This window comes from Heptranchias perlo, chromosome 35 (genome assembly GCF_035084215.1).
Source record: "Heptranchias perlo isolate sHepPer1 chromosome 35, sHepPer1.hap1, whole genome shotgun sequence".
Classification (NCBI taxonomy): Eukaryota; Metazoa; Chordata; class Chondrichthyes; order Hexanchiformes; family Hexanchidae; genus Heptranchias; species Heptranchias perlo.
In genome coordinates this window covers 21,961,974-21,980,595 of record NC_090359.1, presented here as the reverse complement: position 1 = coordinate 21,980,595, position 18,622 = coordinate 21,961,974, and the positions used below count along the sequence as shown (strand labels likewise).

The 18,622-nt window shown below is 48.1% G+C and overlaps 1 protein-coding gene across 1 annotated transcript in view; it reads left to right on the top strand.

The window, feature by feature from the left end:
- Positions 1-13,686, top strand: part of LOC137302306 (zonadhesin-like) — a 155,229-nt gene extending 141,543 nt beyond the window's left edge. The window contains exons 76-80 of the mRNA XM_067971946.1: positions 1,109-1,308; positions 4,053-4,191; positions 5,876-5,986; positions 11,429-11,519; positions 12,798-13,686. Of these exons, the coding sequence (XP_067828047.1) occupies positions 1,109-1,308; positions 4,053-4,191; positions 5,876-5,986; positions 11,429-11,519; positions 12,798-12,939 (683 nt within the window). The 3' untranslated portion in view covers positions 12,940-13,686. The remainder of the gene's footprint in view (positions 1-1,108; positions 1,309-4,052; positions 4,192-5,875; positions 5,987-11,428; positions 11,520-12,797) is intronic.
- Positions 13,687-18,622: the final 4,936 nt, after the last annotated feature.

The window sequence follows — 18,622 nt, the reverse complement described above, 5'->3', positions numbered from 1 at the left end:
GATTTGCCCGCCAGAAGTGACGTTGGGTGTTCAAAGTGTCTGCCAAGGACGGATGAGCGTATTGAAATGCCGTGCGGATGATGGGAATATGCCACACAAAGTATTTGTGCCGTAGCAACACTGGGCACACTACGAATGCCAGGCACCGCAGCATACAGCATCACTATGGCATGCCTTAGGGAGAGCCTTCACCACACGGACCTGCAGCGGTTCAAGAAGGAGGCTCACCACCACCTTCTCAAGGGGCAATTAGGGATGGGCAATAAATGCCGGCCTCGCCAGCGACGCCCACATCCCACGAACGAATAAAAAAAAAATTGCAAAGGGAGAAAGAAAGAAACAAACGATTGAAGAAAGAGAAAAGAACTTGTAGATACACAGCGTCTTTCATGACCTCGGCACATCCCAAATCGTTTCACAGTCAATGAGTTATTTCTGAAGTGCTGTCATGTAGGCAAATGTGGCAGTCAATCAGCGCACAGCAAGATCCCACAAACTGCAGTGAGACAAGTGACCAGATAATCTGCTTTTGCTGGTGTTGGTTGAGGGAGGAACGTTGGACTCGGCACACCTCCCGTTCTCTTCTTCCAATAATGCCATGGGATCTTTTACATCCACCTGCCGAAGGCAGACGGTGGGGGGGGGGGCATTGGTTTAACGTCTCATCCGAAAGACGGCACCCAACGACAGTGCAGCACTGAAGGGGTGGCAGCCTAGATTACGGTGCTCGAGTCTCTGGAGTGGGGCTCGTGAACCCACGACCTATCTTGACTTAGAGGCGAGGGTGCCACCAACAGAACCAAACTGACAATTTCCTTGCCTCCCTCTCCTGCAAAGCAGGCTCCCCAACGCAAGCAGGAATCCTGCTGAGTTTATTCAATTGAGCCTGACCCCGGTAAAGTGGCTGAGGTCAGGGTAACAGTGACAACAGTGCTTCATTGACTGTAAAGGGCTAAGGGACATTCCTGAGGTCATGAAAGGTGCTGTATCGATGCGAGCAAGATGTCTTAATTCACTGCACCACCAAGTGTTGCGAAGTAACTCACCTTGACCGGTAGTCGGAAGTGGCGCGCGTTCTAATGACTGGCTGTGGATGTCTGTCTTGCAGCAATGACGTGCCCTCCTCACAGCTCGTACAAGCCCTGCATGGCTGTCTGCCCTCCCACCTGCGCCAATCTGGCTGCCCCATCAGAATGCGACATGCCGTGCCAGGAAGGGTGCCAGTGCGATAGGGGATACGTCTACAGCGGTTTCGACTGCGTGCCTTATAGTCAGTGTGGCTGCACGTATCAGAACAAGTATTACGAGGTAAGTCGAGACAACAACAGCAACTTGCATTTATATAGCACCTTCAACGTAGTAAAAACGTCCCCAAGGCGATTATCGAACAAAATTTGACACCGAGCCACATAAGGAGATATTAGGACAGATCACCAAAAGACTGGTCAAAGTGGTAGGTTTTAAGGAGCGTCTTAAAGGAAGAGAGAGAGTAGAGAGGCGGTGCAGTTTAGGGAGAGATTTCCAGAGCTTAGGGCCTAGGCAGCTGAAGGCACGGCCGCCGATGGCGAAGCGAAGGAAATCTTCAGAACATCAGCGATCCTCGATAAGAAGCAAAACGCAAAGAAAACCTGCCTCTAGTCAGCTATCCCTGTCTGCAATCACCCGCCCACATTTCTGATCAGCCACTCATATCCAGGGAACTACTAATCATAGTATCATAGCAGGAGGAGGCCATTCGGCCCATCGTGCCTGTGGTTTCATGGGCATCCCTCCCAGTACCTTGCCCAGGTAGGGTATGGTAGTGTAGTAGTTATGGCACTGGACTAGCAACCCCAGAGGTCATGAGTTCAACCTTCCTCCTTGGAAACTGAATTCAATAAATCTACAACGACAGACCACGAAAGCTGCCAGATTGGTGTAAAAACCCAATTGGTTCACTGACAGGAACAGGAGGAGGCACTTGAGCCTGTTCAGCCATTCAATTAGATCATGGGCAGATCTGTACCTTAACTCCATTTACCCGGCTTGGTTCCATAACCCATAATACCCTTGCCTAACAAAAACCTATCAATTTGAAATTTCCAATTGACCCCCAGCCTCGACAGCCTTTTGGGCGAAGAGAATTCTAGATTTCCACTCCCCTTTGTGTGAAGAAGTGCTTCCTGACATCACCCCTGAACAGCCTAGCTCTAATTTTAAGGTTATGCCCCCTTGTTCTGGACTCCCCCCACCAGAGGAAATAGTTTCTCTCTATCGACCCTATCAAATCCTTTAATCATTTTAAACACCTCAAAGGGAAGGTCGTGTCCGACTAACTTGATTGAATTTTTTAGGAGGGTTGATGAGGGTAACGCGTTCGATGTGGTGTACATAGATTTTAGCAAGACTTTAGACAAGGTCCCACATGGCAGACTGGTCAACAAAGTAAAAGCCCATGGGATCCAAGGGAAAGTGGCTAGTTGGATCCAAAATTGGCTCAGTAGCAGGAAGCAAAGGGTAATGGTTGACGGGTGTTTTTGCGACTGGAAGGTTGTTTCCAATGGGGTTCCGCGGGGCTCAGTAATAAGTCCCTTGCTTTTTGTGGTATATATTAATGATTTGGACTTGAATGTGGGGGACTGATCAAGAAGTTTGCAGATGACACAAAATTGGCCGTGTGGTTGATAGTGAGGAGGAAAGCTGTAGACTGCAGGAAGATGTCAATGGACTGGTCAGGTGGGCAGAAAAGAGTCAAATGGAATTCAATCCAGAGAAATGTGAGGTAATGCAATTGGGGAGGGCAAACAAGGCAAGGGAGTACACAATAAATGGGAGGATACTGAGAGGTGTAGAGAAACAAAGGGACCTTGGAGTGCATGTCCATAGATACCTGAAGATAGCAGGACAGGTAGATAAGGTGGTTAAAAAGGCATACAGGATACTTTCCTTTATTAGCCGAGGCATAGAATATAAGAGCAGGGAGGTTATGCTAGAACTATAAAACATTGGTTAGGCCACAGCTTGAGTACTGTGTACAGTTCTGGTCACCACATTACAGGAAGGATGTAATTGCACTGGAGATGGTGCAGAGGAGATTTACGAGGATGTTGCCTGGGCTGGAGAATTTTAGCTATGAGAAAAGATCGGATAGGCTGGGGTTGTTTTCTTTGGAACAAAGGAGGCTGAGGGGAGATTTAATTGAGGTGTATAAAATTATGAGGGGTCTAGATAGAGTGGAGAGGGAGGACCTATTTCCCTTAGCAGAGGGGTCAGTGACCAGGGGGCATAGATTTAAAGCGAATGGTAAAAGGATTAGAGGGGAGCTGAGGAGAAATCTTTTCACCCAGAGGATGGTGAGGGTCTGGAACTCACTGCCTGAGAGGATGGTAGAGGCAGAAACCCTCATCACATTTAAAAAAGTATTTGGATATGCACTTGAAGTGCCGTAACCTACAGGGCTACGGACCAAGAGCTGGAAAGTGGGATTAAGGTGGATGGCTCTTTTTCGGCCAGCGCGGACACAATGGGCCAAATGGCCTCCTTCTGTGCCGTAACTTTCTATGTATGATTCTATGACTAGATCACCCCTTAATCTTCTCTACTCGAGGGAATAGTGTCCTTTCAGGTAGCCAAGCCTGTTACTCCTACCTGGTCAGGCCCGCACGACTCCAGTCCCATGCTACATGGAATTGTAGCATCCGAAGTCATTCAAGTTATAAAAACAATCGCTATGATACCTATAATAAAAACAGAAAATGCTGGAGAAGCTCAGCAAGTCAGGCAGCATCTGTGGGCCTGATGATTCTATGAAATATCCCCATTTCTATCCTAGAGGCATTAAAAACCAATTGTAGCATCCCAACTGCTAACTCAGGACAGTCCAGGAAGAATATGGACTTTCCAGATGTCAATGCTATGAGCAAGTCTCCTGACTGTTTTTTTTTTCCCCCATGGGGATGGTTAGGCCAAAAACAGCACCGATAATCAATGTCCTGGCTGGGATCAACTAACTGCTTCCTGCGTCACACAGTGTATTGACTTGTCGCAATTGCTTTTGTTGAATTGTAAAACAGGTTGGGCAGAGGTTCATCACCGAAAGTTGCACGGAAGACTGCAGTTGCAATATGACGGAAAACGTTCAGTGTTTATCGATGAGGTGTCCGGAGAATACGACATGTACCATCGCCAACTCCATCAGAGCTTGTGAGAAAAGTAAGTGTGGAAACCTCCCAATCCCAGAAGATAAGACACTGACCTTTCACTTCCGAGATCCAAGTTCAAATCCAACCCACTGAAACGGGGACAGAGGTTTCCTCTGTCTATTGGCTGTAAGGGTTCTATGCGAAGTTGTCCCTAATCTGCAATCTCACCTGGAAAATAGAAAAATATTTCATTTGTTGGGCCCGAGACATATGGTTGGGGGTAAAGTACATGTAATATTGCTACACCTGTCCTGACAGTGTTTGATATTGACCGGGTGCCCAAAATGGAATGTGTTCCATTCCCCAGCAGTGGCCATTCGTTATAAGCACAAGAAAGTCATTAATCCTGCAGCATAGTCAGGACACTGACCTCTCACCTCTGACTCTGAGGGGCCAAAGACTCCTCCCTCTGCCCGAGGCCAGAGTGTTCGCTGGCTTGGAACTCTGGCACTCCCAACATCAGAAGCGAGGCTTGTTTGTAATAACCGCACAGAACCAATTACATAGAATTTACAGGACGGGTACAGGCCATTCAGCCCAACGGGTCTATCCCGGTGTTTATGCTCCACACGAGCCTCCTCCTACTTCATCTCACCCTATCAGCATTTCCTTCTATTCCTTTCTCCCACATGTGTTTATCTAACTTCCCCTTAAATGCATCTATGCAAGTTGCCTCAACTACTCCTTGTTGGAGCGAGTTCCACATTCTAACCACTCTCTAGGTATGGGTACGGTAGCATGGTGGTTATGTTACTAGACTAGTAATCCAGAGGCCTGGACTAAAAATCCAGAGTCATGAGTTCAAATCCTACCATAGCAGCTGGTGAATTTAAATTCATATTAATTAAATAAAATCTGGAATTAAAATACTAGTATTAGTAATGGTCACCATGAAACTACTGGATTGTCATAAAAACCCATCTGGTTCACTAATGTCCTTTAGGGAAGGAAACCTGCCGTCCTTACCCGGTCTGGCCTAAATGTGACTTCAGACCCACAGCAATGTGGTTGATTCTTAATTGCCCTCTGAAATGGCCTAGTAAGCCACTCAGTTGTCAAGAAGGTGGCTCACCACCACCTTCTCAAGGGCAATTAGGGATAGGCAATAAATGCCAGCCTCGCCAGCGATGCCCACATCCCATGAACGAATTTAAAAAAAAGTTTCTCCTGAATTCCTTATTGGGTTTCTTAGTGACTATTTTATATTTATGACCCCTAGGTTTGGACTTCCCCACAAGTGGAAACATCTTCCCTTCATAATTTTAAAGACCTCTATCAGGTCGCCCCTCAGCCTTCTCTTTTCTAGAGAAAAGAGCCCCAGACTGTTCAGTCTTTCCTGATATAGTTATAACCTCTCAGTTCTGGTATCATCCTTGTAAATCATTTTTGCACTTTCTCCAGTGCCTCTATGTCCTTCTTATAATAACTTGTTTATCCTCTTTATACCATTTTTTTGTGGAAAGTAAATTTATGTCAGTGTGATAATGGGTGACGAGCTCCAATTAACAGCTTGCAACGTGACCCCAATTAATGGCTTGCAAGTTAAAAAATAATCAGCTGAAAATAATCGTTTGGTTTTTATAAGCGTGGGGTGGAGGGGGATGGATGGAACATGTGAGTTATCAAGAATCAATTAATTCATGTTTTATTGATGAATTATTTAATGATTAATTATTTACTGATTTGTTTCTCAGTTAAACCTAATTGTTCCATGAATACCTGTCAGAACGGTGGCACCTGCAAGCAGACTGCAAATGGAATCATGTGTTTGTGTCCGTCCTTCTACGAGGGCCAATACTGCGAAAGTAAGCTCCCTATGTTCGTTTCGTTTTTCTCTCAACCTCTTCTGAAGATGCTGGGGTGGTTAAAAATCAGGAGGGGGTTTTGATAGAGTGAATAAAGAGAAACTGTTTCCACAGGCAAAAGGGTCGGTAACCAGAGGTCACAGATTTAAGATAATTGGCAAAAGAGTCAGAGGGGGGAGATGAGGAGAATTTTTTTTTACGCAGCGAGTTGTTGTGATCTGGAATGCGCTGCCTGAAAGGGCGGTGGAAGCAGGTTCAGTAGTAACTTTCAAAAGGGGAATTGGATAAATACTTGATGGGGAGAAAATTGCAAGGGCTGTGGGGAAAGAACGGGGGGGGAGTGGGACTAGTTTTCACAGGCACGATGGTCCGAATGGCCTCCTTCTGTTTTGTGATTCTATACTTCATGTCCTCTTGAAATTCAGTCCGGAACGGTTACAAAACTGACGCAGCTTTATCCCGTGCCTAGATTTTTCTCAGTGGTAACTTTAGCCCCAGAACTGTGGTGGGTGGGTGGAAGGGGGTAGACGTTTTGGCTAAACCAGGTGAATTTGCTGGGTCCACCTCATTGGTTTCATGTGGGCTCCCAATGGGGGCTGAAAGGCTACTGTAATCCTTGGCCGCCTGCAGCAGCAGAGTGGGGTCAGATGCCCACAGGGCAGTATTGCCAGAGGGGCCTTCTTTTCAAAAAAAATAATTGAATTTTGCGGGGCACGGAGGATTTAAATTTTAAAGGGCCTTCCCACGGCCCTTAGCAACCCTGGACGCCAGTAATGTGCAGGTGTGACCTGCTGTTATGGAAGGAGTAATGAAAAATGACTTCATCTTTGCACCCAGAAGTAATCAGTCCCTCAGCCAATTTTCCAACCTCCAAACCGTCGTGTGTTAATAACATGCAGTTATCCCCGGTCAGCTCATTGTGTCTGATTTGCATTAGTTAAATCAATGCTAGGTTCATTTCTCTGCTGACTGGTCCATTTCCTTCTCAGAGGGACCGTGTGAAATAAATCTCTGTCAGAATGGAGGAACCTGCGTTAAGGTCGGAGACACGTTTGTGTGCTCGTGTCCTGCTTTATATGGAGGGCAGCTCTGTAACGATAAGGGTTTGGTGTGGTTTTCCTTTAAACGGAAATTAAGTAGACATAAGAGGGTTACTCCAGCTCACCGCCAAGGCTCACTGTTACAGCGAGGAGATCAAAATAGAGAGACTGGATGAGGAGGGTGACTTAAATTGAAGTCAATGGGAATCAGGGGGAAAACTCTCCAGTGGCTGGAGTCATACCTAGCACAAAGGAAGATGGTAGTGGTTGTTGGAGGCCAATCATCTCAGCCCCAGGACATTGCTGCAGGAGTTCCTCAGGGCAGTGTCCTAGGCCCAACCATCTTCAGCTGCTTCATCAATGACCTTCCCTCCATCATAAGGTCAGAAATGAGGATGTTCGCTGATGATTGCACAGTGTTCAGTTCCATTCGCAACCCCTCAGATAATGAAGCAGTCCGAGCCCGCATGCAGCAAGACCTGGACGACATCCAGGCTTGGGCTCATAAGTGGCAAGTAACATTCGCGCCAGATAAGTGCCAGGCAATGACCATCTCCAACAAGAGAGAGTCTAACCACCTCCCCTTGACATTCAACGGCATTACCATCGCCAAATCCGCCACCATCAACATCCTGGGGGTCACCATTGACCAGAAACTTAACTGAACCAGGCAAATAAATACTGTGGCTACAAGAGCAGGTCTGAGGCTGGGGATTCTGCGGCAAGTGACTCACCCCATGACTCGCCAAAGCCTTTCCACCATCTACAAGGCACAAGTCAGGAGTGTGATGGAATACTCTCCACTTGCTTGGATGAGTGCAGCTCCAACAACACTCAAGAAGCTCGACACCATCCAAGATAAAGCAGCCCGCTTGATTGGCACCCCATCCACCACCCTAAACATTCACTCCCTTCACCACCGGCGCACTGTGGCTGCAGTGTGTACCATCCACAGGATGCACTGCAGCAACTCGCCAAGGCTTCTTCGACAGCACCTCCCAAACCCGCGACCTCTACCACCTAGAAGGACGAGAGCAGCAGGCACATGGGAACAACACCACCTGCACGTTCCCCTCCAAGTCACACAGCATCCCGACTTGGAAATATATCGCCGTTCCTTCATCGTCGCTGGGTCAAAATCCTGGAACTCCCTTCCCAACAGCACTGTGGGAGAACCGTCACCACACGGACTGCAGCGGTTCAAGAAGGCGGCTCACCACCACCTTCTCAAGGGCAATTAGGGATGGGCAATAAATGCCGGCCTCGCCAGCGACGCCCACATCCCATGAACAAATTTTTTTAAAAGCTGCTGCCTCTACACTTTTGGGACTGGGGTGTTTGAGACCTGCCCAGACTGAGGGAATGAGATGATAAGGGTGCCCATCTTCTCCTTGGGACTCCTGCAGGGCACTTGACAGGCACAGGTACCTCAAGTGTGCTCTCCTGGCCAGCCTCCCACCTTCCACCCTCCGTAAACTTCAGCTCATCCAAAACTCTGCTGCCCATATCCACAATCGCACCAAGTCCCGTTCACCCATCACCCCTGTGTTTGCTGACCTACATTGGCTCCCGGTCCAGCAATGCCTCCATTTAAAATTCTCATCCTTGTTTACAAATCCCTCCACGGCCTCACCCCGCCCTCCCCCTCCCTATCTCTGTGACCTCCTCCTGCCCTATAACCCTATGAGAACTCTGTGTTCCTCCAATTCTGGCCTCTTGCGCATCCCCGATTTCCTTCGCCCCACCATTGGCGGCCGTGCCTTCAGCCGCCTAGGCCTTAAGCTCTGGAATTCCCTCCCTAAACCTCTCCGCCTCTCTCTCCTCCTTTTTAAGAGGCTGCTGAAAACCTACCTCTTTGACCAAGCTTTTGGTCACCTGTCCTAATATCTCCTTATGTGGCTCAGCGTCTGATGACACTCCTGTGAAGCGCCTTGTGACATTTTACTACGTTAAAGGCGCTATATAAATGCAGGTTGTTGCTGTGTGCTGGACCTGCGAGGGGCCCTTGATTTTCCTGCCCCAGGCCATTTGTGCACTCCCAAGGCAATCTGCTCACTGTCAGGGTTGGCACTGCAATTGGGGATGGGGAGGTGGTAAACAGAAACAGGAATGTAGCTCCAGGTCGCACTGCAAGCATCAAGGTCTGGAGACTGGCAGCCAGAAGATCCTGAGGCCCAAAGAACAATGGAGGGGTGAGGGGGGGGGGGGGGGGGGCGGGGGGGGGGTGGTTCAGGTGGGAGGGAATGTTTAAAATCGACTTGCCTGCCCTTATCTCTGGAGCGTCCCTCTGTTCCGAGGGGTCCCTGTGCAGGCCCCTTTGCCAGGTTTCTTTGGGTGCAGCCCTCCCCTTGGACGCCCAAAGGACTGACATAGAGAAAACTGAGGCGGGAGGGCCATGAACACCACTTCCCGCCTCACTACCATTCTTGCGCTCGATACAGGTCCAATAACAACAACAACAACAGCTTGCATTTATATAGCGCCTTTAACATCATAAGACGTCCCAAGCTGCTTCACAGGAGCGTCATCAAAAGAAATTTGGCACCGAGCCACATAAGGAGATATTACGGCAGGTGACCAAAAGTTTGGTCAAAGGGGTAGGTTTTAAGGAGCGTCTTAAAGGAGGGAAGGGAGGCGGAGAGTTTTGTGTTCCATTGGGGAGGCTCTGGAAATCCTGGGCTAGTGTAGTGGAGGTAGAGACCTGATGTAATGGGTCTCCTTCCCCCATTGCCTGGGGAAAGTTTCCCTGTGGCATCATGCTGGTGTTAAGGTGCTGGTAGGGCTGTAGTCAATTGGTCACCCGACGAGCGCCACTCTCACCCCCTTTAACTTTGTGCTGTCCAGCTGGTTCTAATGGGGATGGAGGCTGGATATTGCATTACCTTCAGTGGCAGCTCTCAGGAACCACAGGCGGCATAAGACTGTGAAGAAACCTATCTAAAATGATGGACATGGTCACTAATCATTGTCCAAATGCCTCTAACTCCTTAAGCACTTCTGTGACGGTTGATTCAGAGTATTTTGATGGTTCTGGTGTGTTTCGTGCTACTGATTGATCACACTTTGGGCTGGAGGTATGGAGGCCTGTGAACGCCAGCAAGATTAAGATGTGGTTTAGGAAAAAAGTCAACCTGGAGCAAATTGAAGCATGAGAGTAGGAGAAGGGGAACATAGGAACATAGGAACAGGAGTAGACCATTCAGCCCCTCGTGCCTGCTCCGCCATTTGATAAGATCACAGCTGATCTGTGATCTAACTCCATATACCCGCCTTTGGCCCATATCCCTTAATACCTTTGGTTGACAAAAAGCTATCTATCTCAGATTTAAATTTAGCAATTGAGCTAGTATCAATTGCCGTTTGCGGAAGAGAGTTCCAAACTTCGACAACCCTTTGTGTGTAGAAATGTTTTCTAGTCTCGCTCCTGAAAGGTCTGGCTTTAATTTTTAGACTGTGCCCCCTACTCCTAAAATCCCCAACCAGCAGAAATAGTTTCTCTCTATCCACCCTATCTGTTTCCCTTAATATCTTATAAACTTGAATCAGATCACCCCTTAACCTTCGAAACTCTAGAGAATACAACCCCAATTTGTGTAATCTCTCCTCGTAACTTAACCCTTGAAGTCCGGGTATCATTCTAGTAAACCTACGCTGCACTCCCTCCAAGGCCAATATGTCCTTCCGAAGGTGCGGTGCCCAGAACTGCTCACAGTACTCCAGGTGCAGTCTAACCAGGGTTTTGTATAGCTGCAGCATAACTTCTGCCCCCTTGTACTCTGGTCCTCTAGATATAAAGGCCAGCATTCCATTAGCCTTATTGATTATTTTCTGCACCTGTTCATGACACTTCAATGATCTATGTACCTGAACCCCTAAGTCCCTTTGGACATCCACTGTTTTTAAGGGGGCACAGCTTCAAACTGGAGAACTTAGGGCTGATGTTGGAAAGTTCTTCACGCAGTGAGGAACAAATGGAGTGAACCTCCTGGTCCAATAAATGAATCAAAAGCTCGGGAATCCTTTAAGGAACAACTGGCTGCTGTGATGGAGAGACTGCAAGTTTGTGCTGAGCTAAGATGGGCATTCCTCCTCCCTATCTAGCCATGTCATCTTGTAAATGTTGTTCAGCCACGTCATCGGTTGGGTTTATCAATCTGCAGGATCCTTGCAGTTCAGAGAAACAAGGGGGGCTGCCTACAGCCAAGGACACCTCGCTCTTTCGCAACACGGACAGTTTTAAACCTTGAGCGTGTGGAGAATCTGCAGTGCGACCGTCTCCGAGTCTCAGAACTGCAGCTCTTATTTGGAGGCAGGAATTTCTGCAATGCATGCCTGAAATTCCAGGCGAAAAAAACCTTCAGGGCTACTCAATGCTAACAGATTTTTCTTCGTCTCTTCCTAGATATCACCAATATCATCATTGTTGGGGTTGTGGTGCCTGTCGTGATCCTTCTAATCATCGGGGCAGTCCTGATTTACATCTTCTGCTGCAGGTACGTCTTAACAAAATCTCACTGTCGCAAAAAAAATGGCAATTCAATATTTCGCTCTTATTGATGTGAGGGCTGTTAGTGCTGAGGAGTTGAATGTTTTCAGTGTCGGCACCAGAAGCTCGCAGGTCATGTGTAACGAGGTTAATTGTGGAGCGAAGCTCCCTTTACACTGTTTCAACAATGGGCTCAGCCCAATCTCTGTGGGTTACCCTCAACTGCATGACAGCTCTCCAATTCCCCATAGCAGCCATTCTGTGGCTGCTGCGAGCAAGACCGACAGATTAAGACTAGGACTGTGGACCCATGCCCACTGTGAACTCGAATGGGACGACTCTAACTCATGCCAGCGCTCTGCTACAGCACTCCAAAATTAACCCCACTGCCCCGCTCTCTCCCCGTAGCCCTGAATCAATCCCAAACTAATCCCACTGCCCCGCTCTCTCCCCATAGCCCTGTATCAATCCCAAACTAATCCCACTGCCCCGCTCTCTCTCCATAGCCCTGAATCAATCCCAAACTAATCCCACTGCCCCGCTCTCTCCCCATAGCCTTGTATCAATCCCAAACTAATCCCACTGCCCCACTCTCTCTCCATAGCCCTGTATCAATCCAAAACTAATCCCACTGCCCCGCTCTCTCTCCATAGCCCTGAATCAATCCCAAACTAATCCCACTGCCCCGCTCTCTCCCCATAGCCCTGTATCAATCCAAAACTAACCCCACTGCCCCGCTCTCTCCCCATAGCCCTGTATCAATCCAAAACTAACCCCACTGCCCCACTCTCTCCCAAGAGCCCTGAATCAATCCCAAACTCAGCTCAGTGGCAGCACTCTTGCCTCTGAGTCAGAAAGTTCTGGGTTCAAGTCCCACTCTAGAGACTTGAGCACATAATCTTGGCTGGCACATCCAGTGCAGTACTGAGGGAGTGCTGCACTATCGGAGGTGCTGTCTGCCCTCGCGGGAGGGGGGACATAAAAGATCCCATGGCACTATTTCAAAGAAGAGCAGGGGCAGTTCTCCCCTGGGGCCAACATTTATCCCAAAACCAAATCACTAAAAAACAGATTACCTGATCATTATCACATTGCTGTTTTATATTGCAGTCCTATATCTGCGCCTCGAGATTCCATCTTGAGGCTCTGTCAGAGTGGTGCCTCGTAATCTCTCCCCTTTGTGGCTCAAAGTTAACGACAAGACACTGGAAAGGTGGGGGGAGCGAGTTGCTGAGAGGCTGTACCCGTGCCCAAATAATCCCAAGTGTCTTTGTTTTGTGACTAGGAATGGAGGGACGAAGGCAAGCGACAGGATGAGTGACAGCAGCTCCCTCAGCTGCGACATCGAGTTTAAAAACATAATCCAGAGTTGGCAAACAAAGCAAGACGGGAGACATGGAATATCAAATCCAGAATACAGCTACTAACCACCATGGTGCCTGGGATTGAATTACAAATGTTCTAAAAGTCCTACATTTTAAGTGGATTGGATTATGTATGGCGTGAATACAACCAAGGTGCCTTATTGTTAAGTGTTTGGTGTTAATTGTATCTATGTAATTTATATCAGTGAGTGGTAATTGTATTCGGATGGTGCGTATCAACTGGGGACTCCCGTGTGTCCTTCTCATATGAGAGCTTATCCGTGTGGTGTATGAGTAAGGGGGAATCTCTGTGAATAAAGGCTTGGAAGCAACTGAAGACCAGGCTCTAGTGTTCTGTCCTTCACCACTTGGCTATTCAATTTAGAACATTCGGGTCCTCTTATCTGGGGCAGAACGTCCTGATGCTATTAGAGCCAGTGTAACTTTCTGTCAGTTTAAATTACGGAGGTGATTGGCGGCACAGAGTGTGGGCATGGCTGGTTTACCGTTGGCCACTTGCCACTCACGCGCCGGGGGCCAACCAATGATGTCATCCCCCCCCACCCCCACCCCTCCCCAACCCTCCGGTGACATCACTTGCTCTTGCTGCCGTGTCAATAAATTCCACGCACGTCTTCCGCGTCAGTGAAATGCATGTAATTCCAGCTGTGCCGCTTGTCTGTTCTGTGAATCCTGCGTCAGCTTAGTGGTATAAACTGGGCGACGTGGACATGTTGGGCCGAAGGGCCCGTTTCCATGTTGCAAACTTCTATGATTCTATGATTCTGTAATACAGTAATTTGAATACCAGCCTGCGTCGCCTTTCAGTTTGTCACCGGTGCGATGGCCATCGGGTCCGCAGGGCGTCCGGGCGAGTGTTCAGCCGAAGCCCCGCAGTTTAACATGATCCTAGGCGCACGAGCGTCCCGTCTCCTTCTCCCTCGGCCGAGGCTCGGTGGGTGGCGCTTTCGCCAGTGAGTCAGAAGGTTGTCGGCTCAAAGCCGCAACCTCCAGAGATTTGAGCACAGAATCCGGGCCGACACTCCCAGTGCAGTTCTGAGGGAGTGCTGCACTGTCGGAGGTGCCGTCTTTAGATGCACATGAGACATCCCACGGCACTATTCCAAAGAAGAGCAAGGGGAGTTCTCCCCGGTGTTCTGGCCAACATTTATCCCTCAACCAACATTACTAAAACAGGTTATCTGGTCATTAGCACATTGCTGTTTGTGGGATCTTGCTGTGCACAAATTGGCTGCCGCGTTTCCTACATTATGACAGTGACTGCACTTCAAAAGTACTTAATTGGCTGGAAACATCCTGAGGTCATGAAAGGTGGTATACGCTATATATATAATCTTTTTTTTTCTTTCCCTCCCTTTAAAGTGCTGCCCTGAAAATATAAGGTCTCTTAAGCATCGCTGAAAGCTTCTGGGACTGCCCAGGAAATAATACATCCATTCTTAGCCTTCCTGGAGGGCGTCAGTTGATGACACCCCTCTCTCCTACTTATCTGCTACTTTACCCACTGCTCCTCTCGCATGCCTGTCCTCTACTTACCCTTGAGGTCAAATTGCAGCACACACTGGCAGTCGCCCGTTATCAGCGAGCAGAATAAGCAGGGCTCGAGCTGGGTGGGCGGGAGTGATCCTGCCCACTGCGGGGAAGGATTGAGAGTCTGTGCTGAGAACACATGCTCTGAGTCAAAGGCGAGGGGAGGCAAGGGTAGCTGTGAGGAGAAACAGCCACCTGGGCGTGGGGTCGTACATTTGAAGAGGTCCACGAGACAATTCCTGGGTTGGCTTGGCATCGGTGAACAGGTTAGTGTTGCTTAATGGCACTACTACTGGGGCTAAAAGGGTTAAATTATGAGGACAGGTTGCATCGACTAGGCTTGTGTTCCCTCGAGATTAAGGGGTGATCTAATTGAAGTGTTTCAGATGATCAAAGGAGTTGATAGGGTAGATAGAGAGAAACTATTTCCTCCGGTGGGGGGAGTCCAGAACAAGGGGGCAAAACCTTAAAATTAGAGCCAGGCCGTTCAGGGGTGATGTCACTTCTTCACACAAAGGGGAGTGGAAATCTGGAACTCTCTCCCCCCAAAAAGCTGTTGAGGCTGGGGGTCAATTGAAAATTTTAAGACTGAGATTAATAGATTTTTATTAGGTAAGGGTATCGAGGAATATGGAACAAAGGCGGGTAGATGCAGTTGAGGTACGGATTGGCCATCTAATTGAATGGCGGAACAGGCTCGAGGGGCTGAATGGCCAACTCCTGTACCTATGCACTTCTGATTCCTTCCATCACTCTACTGATGATTGGGAGGAGGCTGACAGGGCAGAATGTGGCCGAGTTAGAGTTATCCTGTTTTCTCTGGGTGACCATCAACATTAAGAGGTAGATGCCATCGTCATGGCCGCACTGGAGCAGCTTGGCTTGGGGAACGGCAAACTCTGATGTACGGGTCTTCTGCACCTCAGCTGGGATGTTCTTACGACCTATGGCCTTTGCTGTGCCCAGGGCACTGAGCCGCTTCCCAATGTCATGTGGAATGAACCGAACAGGCTGGACACCGGATGGTCAGGGGAACTCGGGAGGAGGCCGAGCAGGATCGTTTGCCTGACTGCGTTGTCACCGCTGGGAGGGAGTTGAGGGAAATCGGAGTGGGGGGGGGGGGGGGGGGCTGCAGGCTGCGGCTCTTGAAAAGGCTGAAGCGTCCACAGGAACAGCAAGAAGGGAGAATGAGAGAAAGAAAGTCGTAGCCGCACGTGAACATTGGGAAGAGATATGCCTGGTAACATACGTCATGGGAAGGGCTGCTGATGGTGGGTTCCATGGGAAGAGGAAAAGAGACACAAGATTGAAGATATTGGATTCCTTTCTTCAATTCTTTGTAAGGAATAGGACCAGGGGTAGGCCATTCAATCCCTTGAGCCTGCTACACTTGGCTGAATAGCTAATCTGTACTCCAACTCCATTTCCCCACCTTTGCTCCATATCCCTTGATACCCTTTGCTAACAAAAATCTACCGATCTCAGTCTTGAAAACTCCAATTGACCCAGCCCTTTGGGGGAGAGAATTCCAGATTTCTACTACCCTTTGTGTGATTCTTTCTGATTTCCCTCTTGAATGACCTGGCTCTAATTTTAAGATAATGTCCCCTTCGTTCTTTATGCCCCCACCAGAGGAAATAGTTTCTCTGTATCAACCCCATCGAATCCTTTTAACATTTTAAACACCTCGACCGGATCACCCTACAATCTTGTATGCACAAGCCACGTTTATGCAACCTGTCCTCATAATTTAACCCTCTAAGCCCGAGTAACATTCTGGTGAATCTGCACTGCAGCCCCACCAAGGTCAATATACACATATGTACTTTGTACTCAGTATTGCCTCCAATATTTCCTTCTCGTTACATCATGTGCTGAGTGGAAAGCATTGGAGGGAACTTAATTGCTCTCAGCATGTTGTCCCGAACTGACCCACACTATACTGACAGATAACGTACTTTGTTTCTCACTGCGATTGGAACTTGGTACCAATAAAAGGGGGAGGGTGGGGACTGTCCTGGGCTACAGGAACAAGCCAGCAGATAAGAAACCCTCATTAGGACTGCACGTCTTGTCAGCAAAATAGTTAGGAAATAGCAAATGTATCCTGGAAACCTTGTGCAGAATCTCAGTTCATGCACTTTATTAGCTTCTGCGTGTTGTGTTTTTTTGGTGTTATAAACTCATCTGGGATATTTGTATTTCCTTATTGAGCTCACACGCAAAAAAAATTAGGAGCTGGATAAGGTCCAGAAACAGTAAGCTAGAGTTTGAAGTTTTCAAAGTACGGGCAAAACTGGCAGTGGAAAATGCTTGAGAATTAGAGGAGAAACTGTCAACTCTAATTATTAACCTGGTAAGTGTTTCATTCAATGGGCAAGATCGGTGCCAATGGACAGTCCGTCCATGGGTTCATTGCCTCTGTGAAAACGGACCTGAGCGAAGTGTCATTGCCTGCAGCAGAGCAGGAGGGTGAGGGATATGGCACGGAGCAAACTGGGAAAAGATTATGGAAAATCAGTCATCGGTGGGGGGGGGGGCGTGGAGGGATACTCTATACTTGGTGCTCCCCCCCAACATTTCCTTCTCCTTTTCACTGTGTGCTCAGTGACGAAACATATTCTCTGATGCCAGGCTCCCGGCAGGGAGCGCGGGGCAGAAAATCGGTGCTGCAGAATTGTAGTCTTATCTCTGACCTGCATGTCCGTTCAACGTGGCTTCCCGCTAGGAGCAGGGGATGGGTGAATTTACACTGTAAATCTGTCCCAATATGAACCTTGTCTGTTTAATTGAAAGCTAAGAATACTTGACTATTCCTGGAGCACTGGTATAGCACAGTGCTGCACCGCGGAGTGGAAGGGAACAGTGTACAGGTCTCCATCAGAGGGGGATACTGAAAGAACTTGCATTTATTTCGCGCCTTTCACGACCTCAGTCAATGAAGTACTTTTTGAAGTGCAGCCACTGTTGTAATGTAGGAAACGCAGCAGCCAATTTGCGCACAGCAAGATCCCACAAACAGCAACGTGATAAGGACCACATAATCTGTTTCAGGTGTTTGTTGAGAGATAAATATTGTCCAGGACAACGGGGAGAACTCCCTTGCTCTTCTTCCGTGGGATCTCTTACGTCCACCTGAGAGGGCAGACGGGGCCTCAGTTTAACGTCTCATCCAAAAGACGGCACCTCCAACAGTGCAGCACTCACTCAGTACTGCACTGGGGGTGTCGGTCTGGCGTTGTGTGTTCAGGTCCCTGCAGTGGCACTTGAACATGGGATACATTTGTTACTTCCTAACTATTTTGCTGACCTTGTGCAAAGACATGCAGTTCTAATGAGGGTTTCTTATCTGCTGGCTCGTTCCTGTAGCCCAGGGCAGTCCCCACCCTCCCCCTTTGATGGAACCAAGTTACAATCGCAATGAGAAACAAAGTACGTTATCTGTCAGTATAGTGTGGGTCAGTTCGGAACAACATGCTGAGAGTAATTAAGTTTCCTCCGATGCTTTCCACTCAGCACATGATGTAACGAGAAGGAAATATTGGAGGTAATACTATGTACAAAGTATTCCTGTCACTCGTGTCCCACATCTTCAATCTTGTTTCTCATTTCCTCTTCCCACGGAACTCACCATCAGCAGTTCTTCCCATGATGTATGTTACCAGGCGGCCCCTGTACATCTTGGAGTGCCCCTTTTACGTTTTCTTATTCTCCAATTTCTTCCCCATTTCCCCTCCCATCTCTCCTGAAGGCACTGACTATTGCTGGCGGTATTTGTACTGCGTTGACTGTAAAGCGCTTTGGGACATCCTGAGTTCGTGAAAGGCGCTTTGTAAATTCAAATTCCTTCTTTCTTTCTGTAAATCTTGAGCAAAGTCTCAGTCTGTGCATTTTATTCGCTTCTGCGTGTTGAGCTTTATTGGTGTTATGCACTCATTTGTGATTTTTGTAATTCCTTATCGAGCTCACGCACACAAAAAATTAGGGGTTGGATCAGGTCCAGAAACAGTAAGCTAGAATTTTAAGTTTCAAAGTACGGCCAAAACTGGCAGTGGAAAATTCTTGAGAAGTTGGAGGAGAAAGTGTCAACTTTAATTATTAACCTGGTAAGTGTTTCCTGCAATGGGCAAGATCGGTGCCAATGAACAGTAAGTCTATGAGTTCATTTCCTCTGTGAAAATGTACCTCAGCAAAT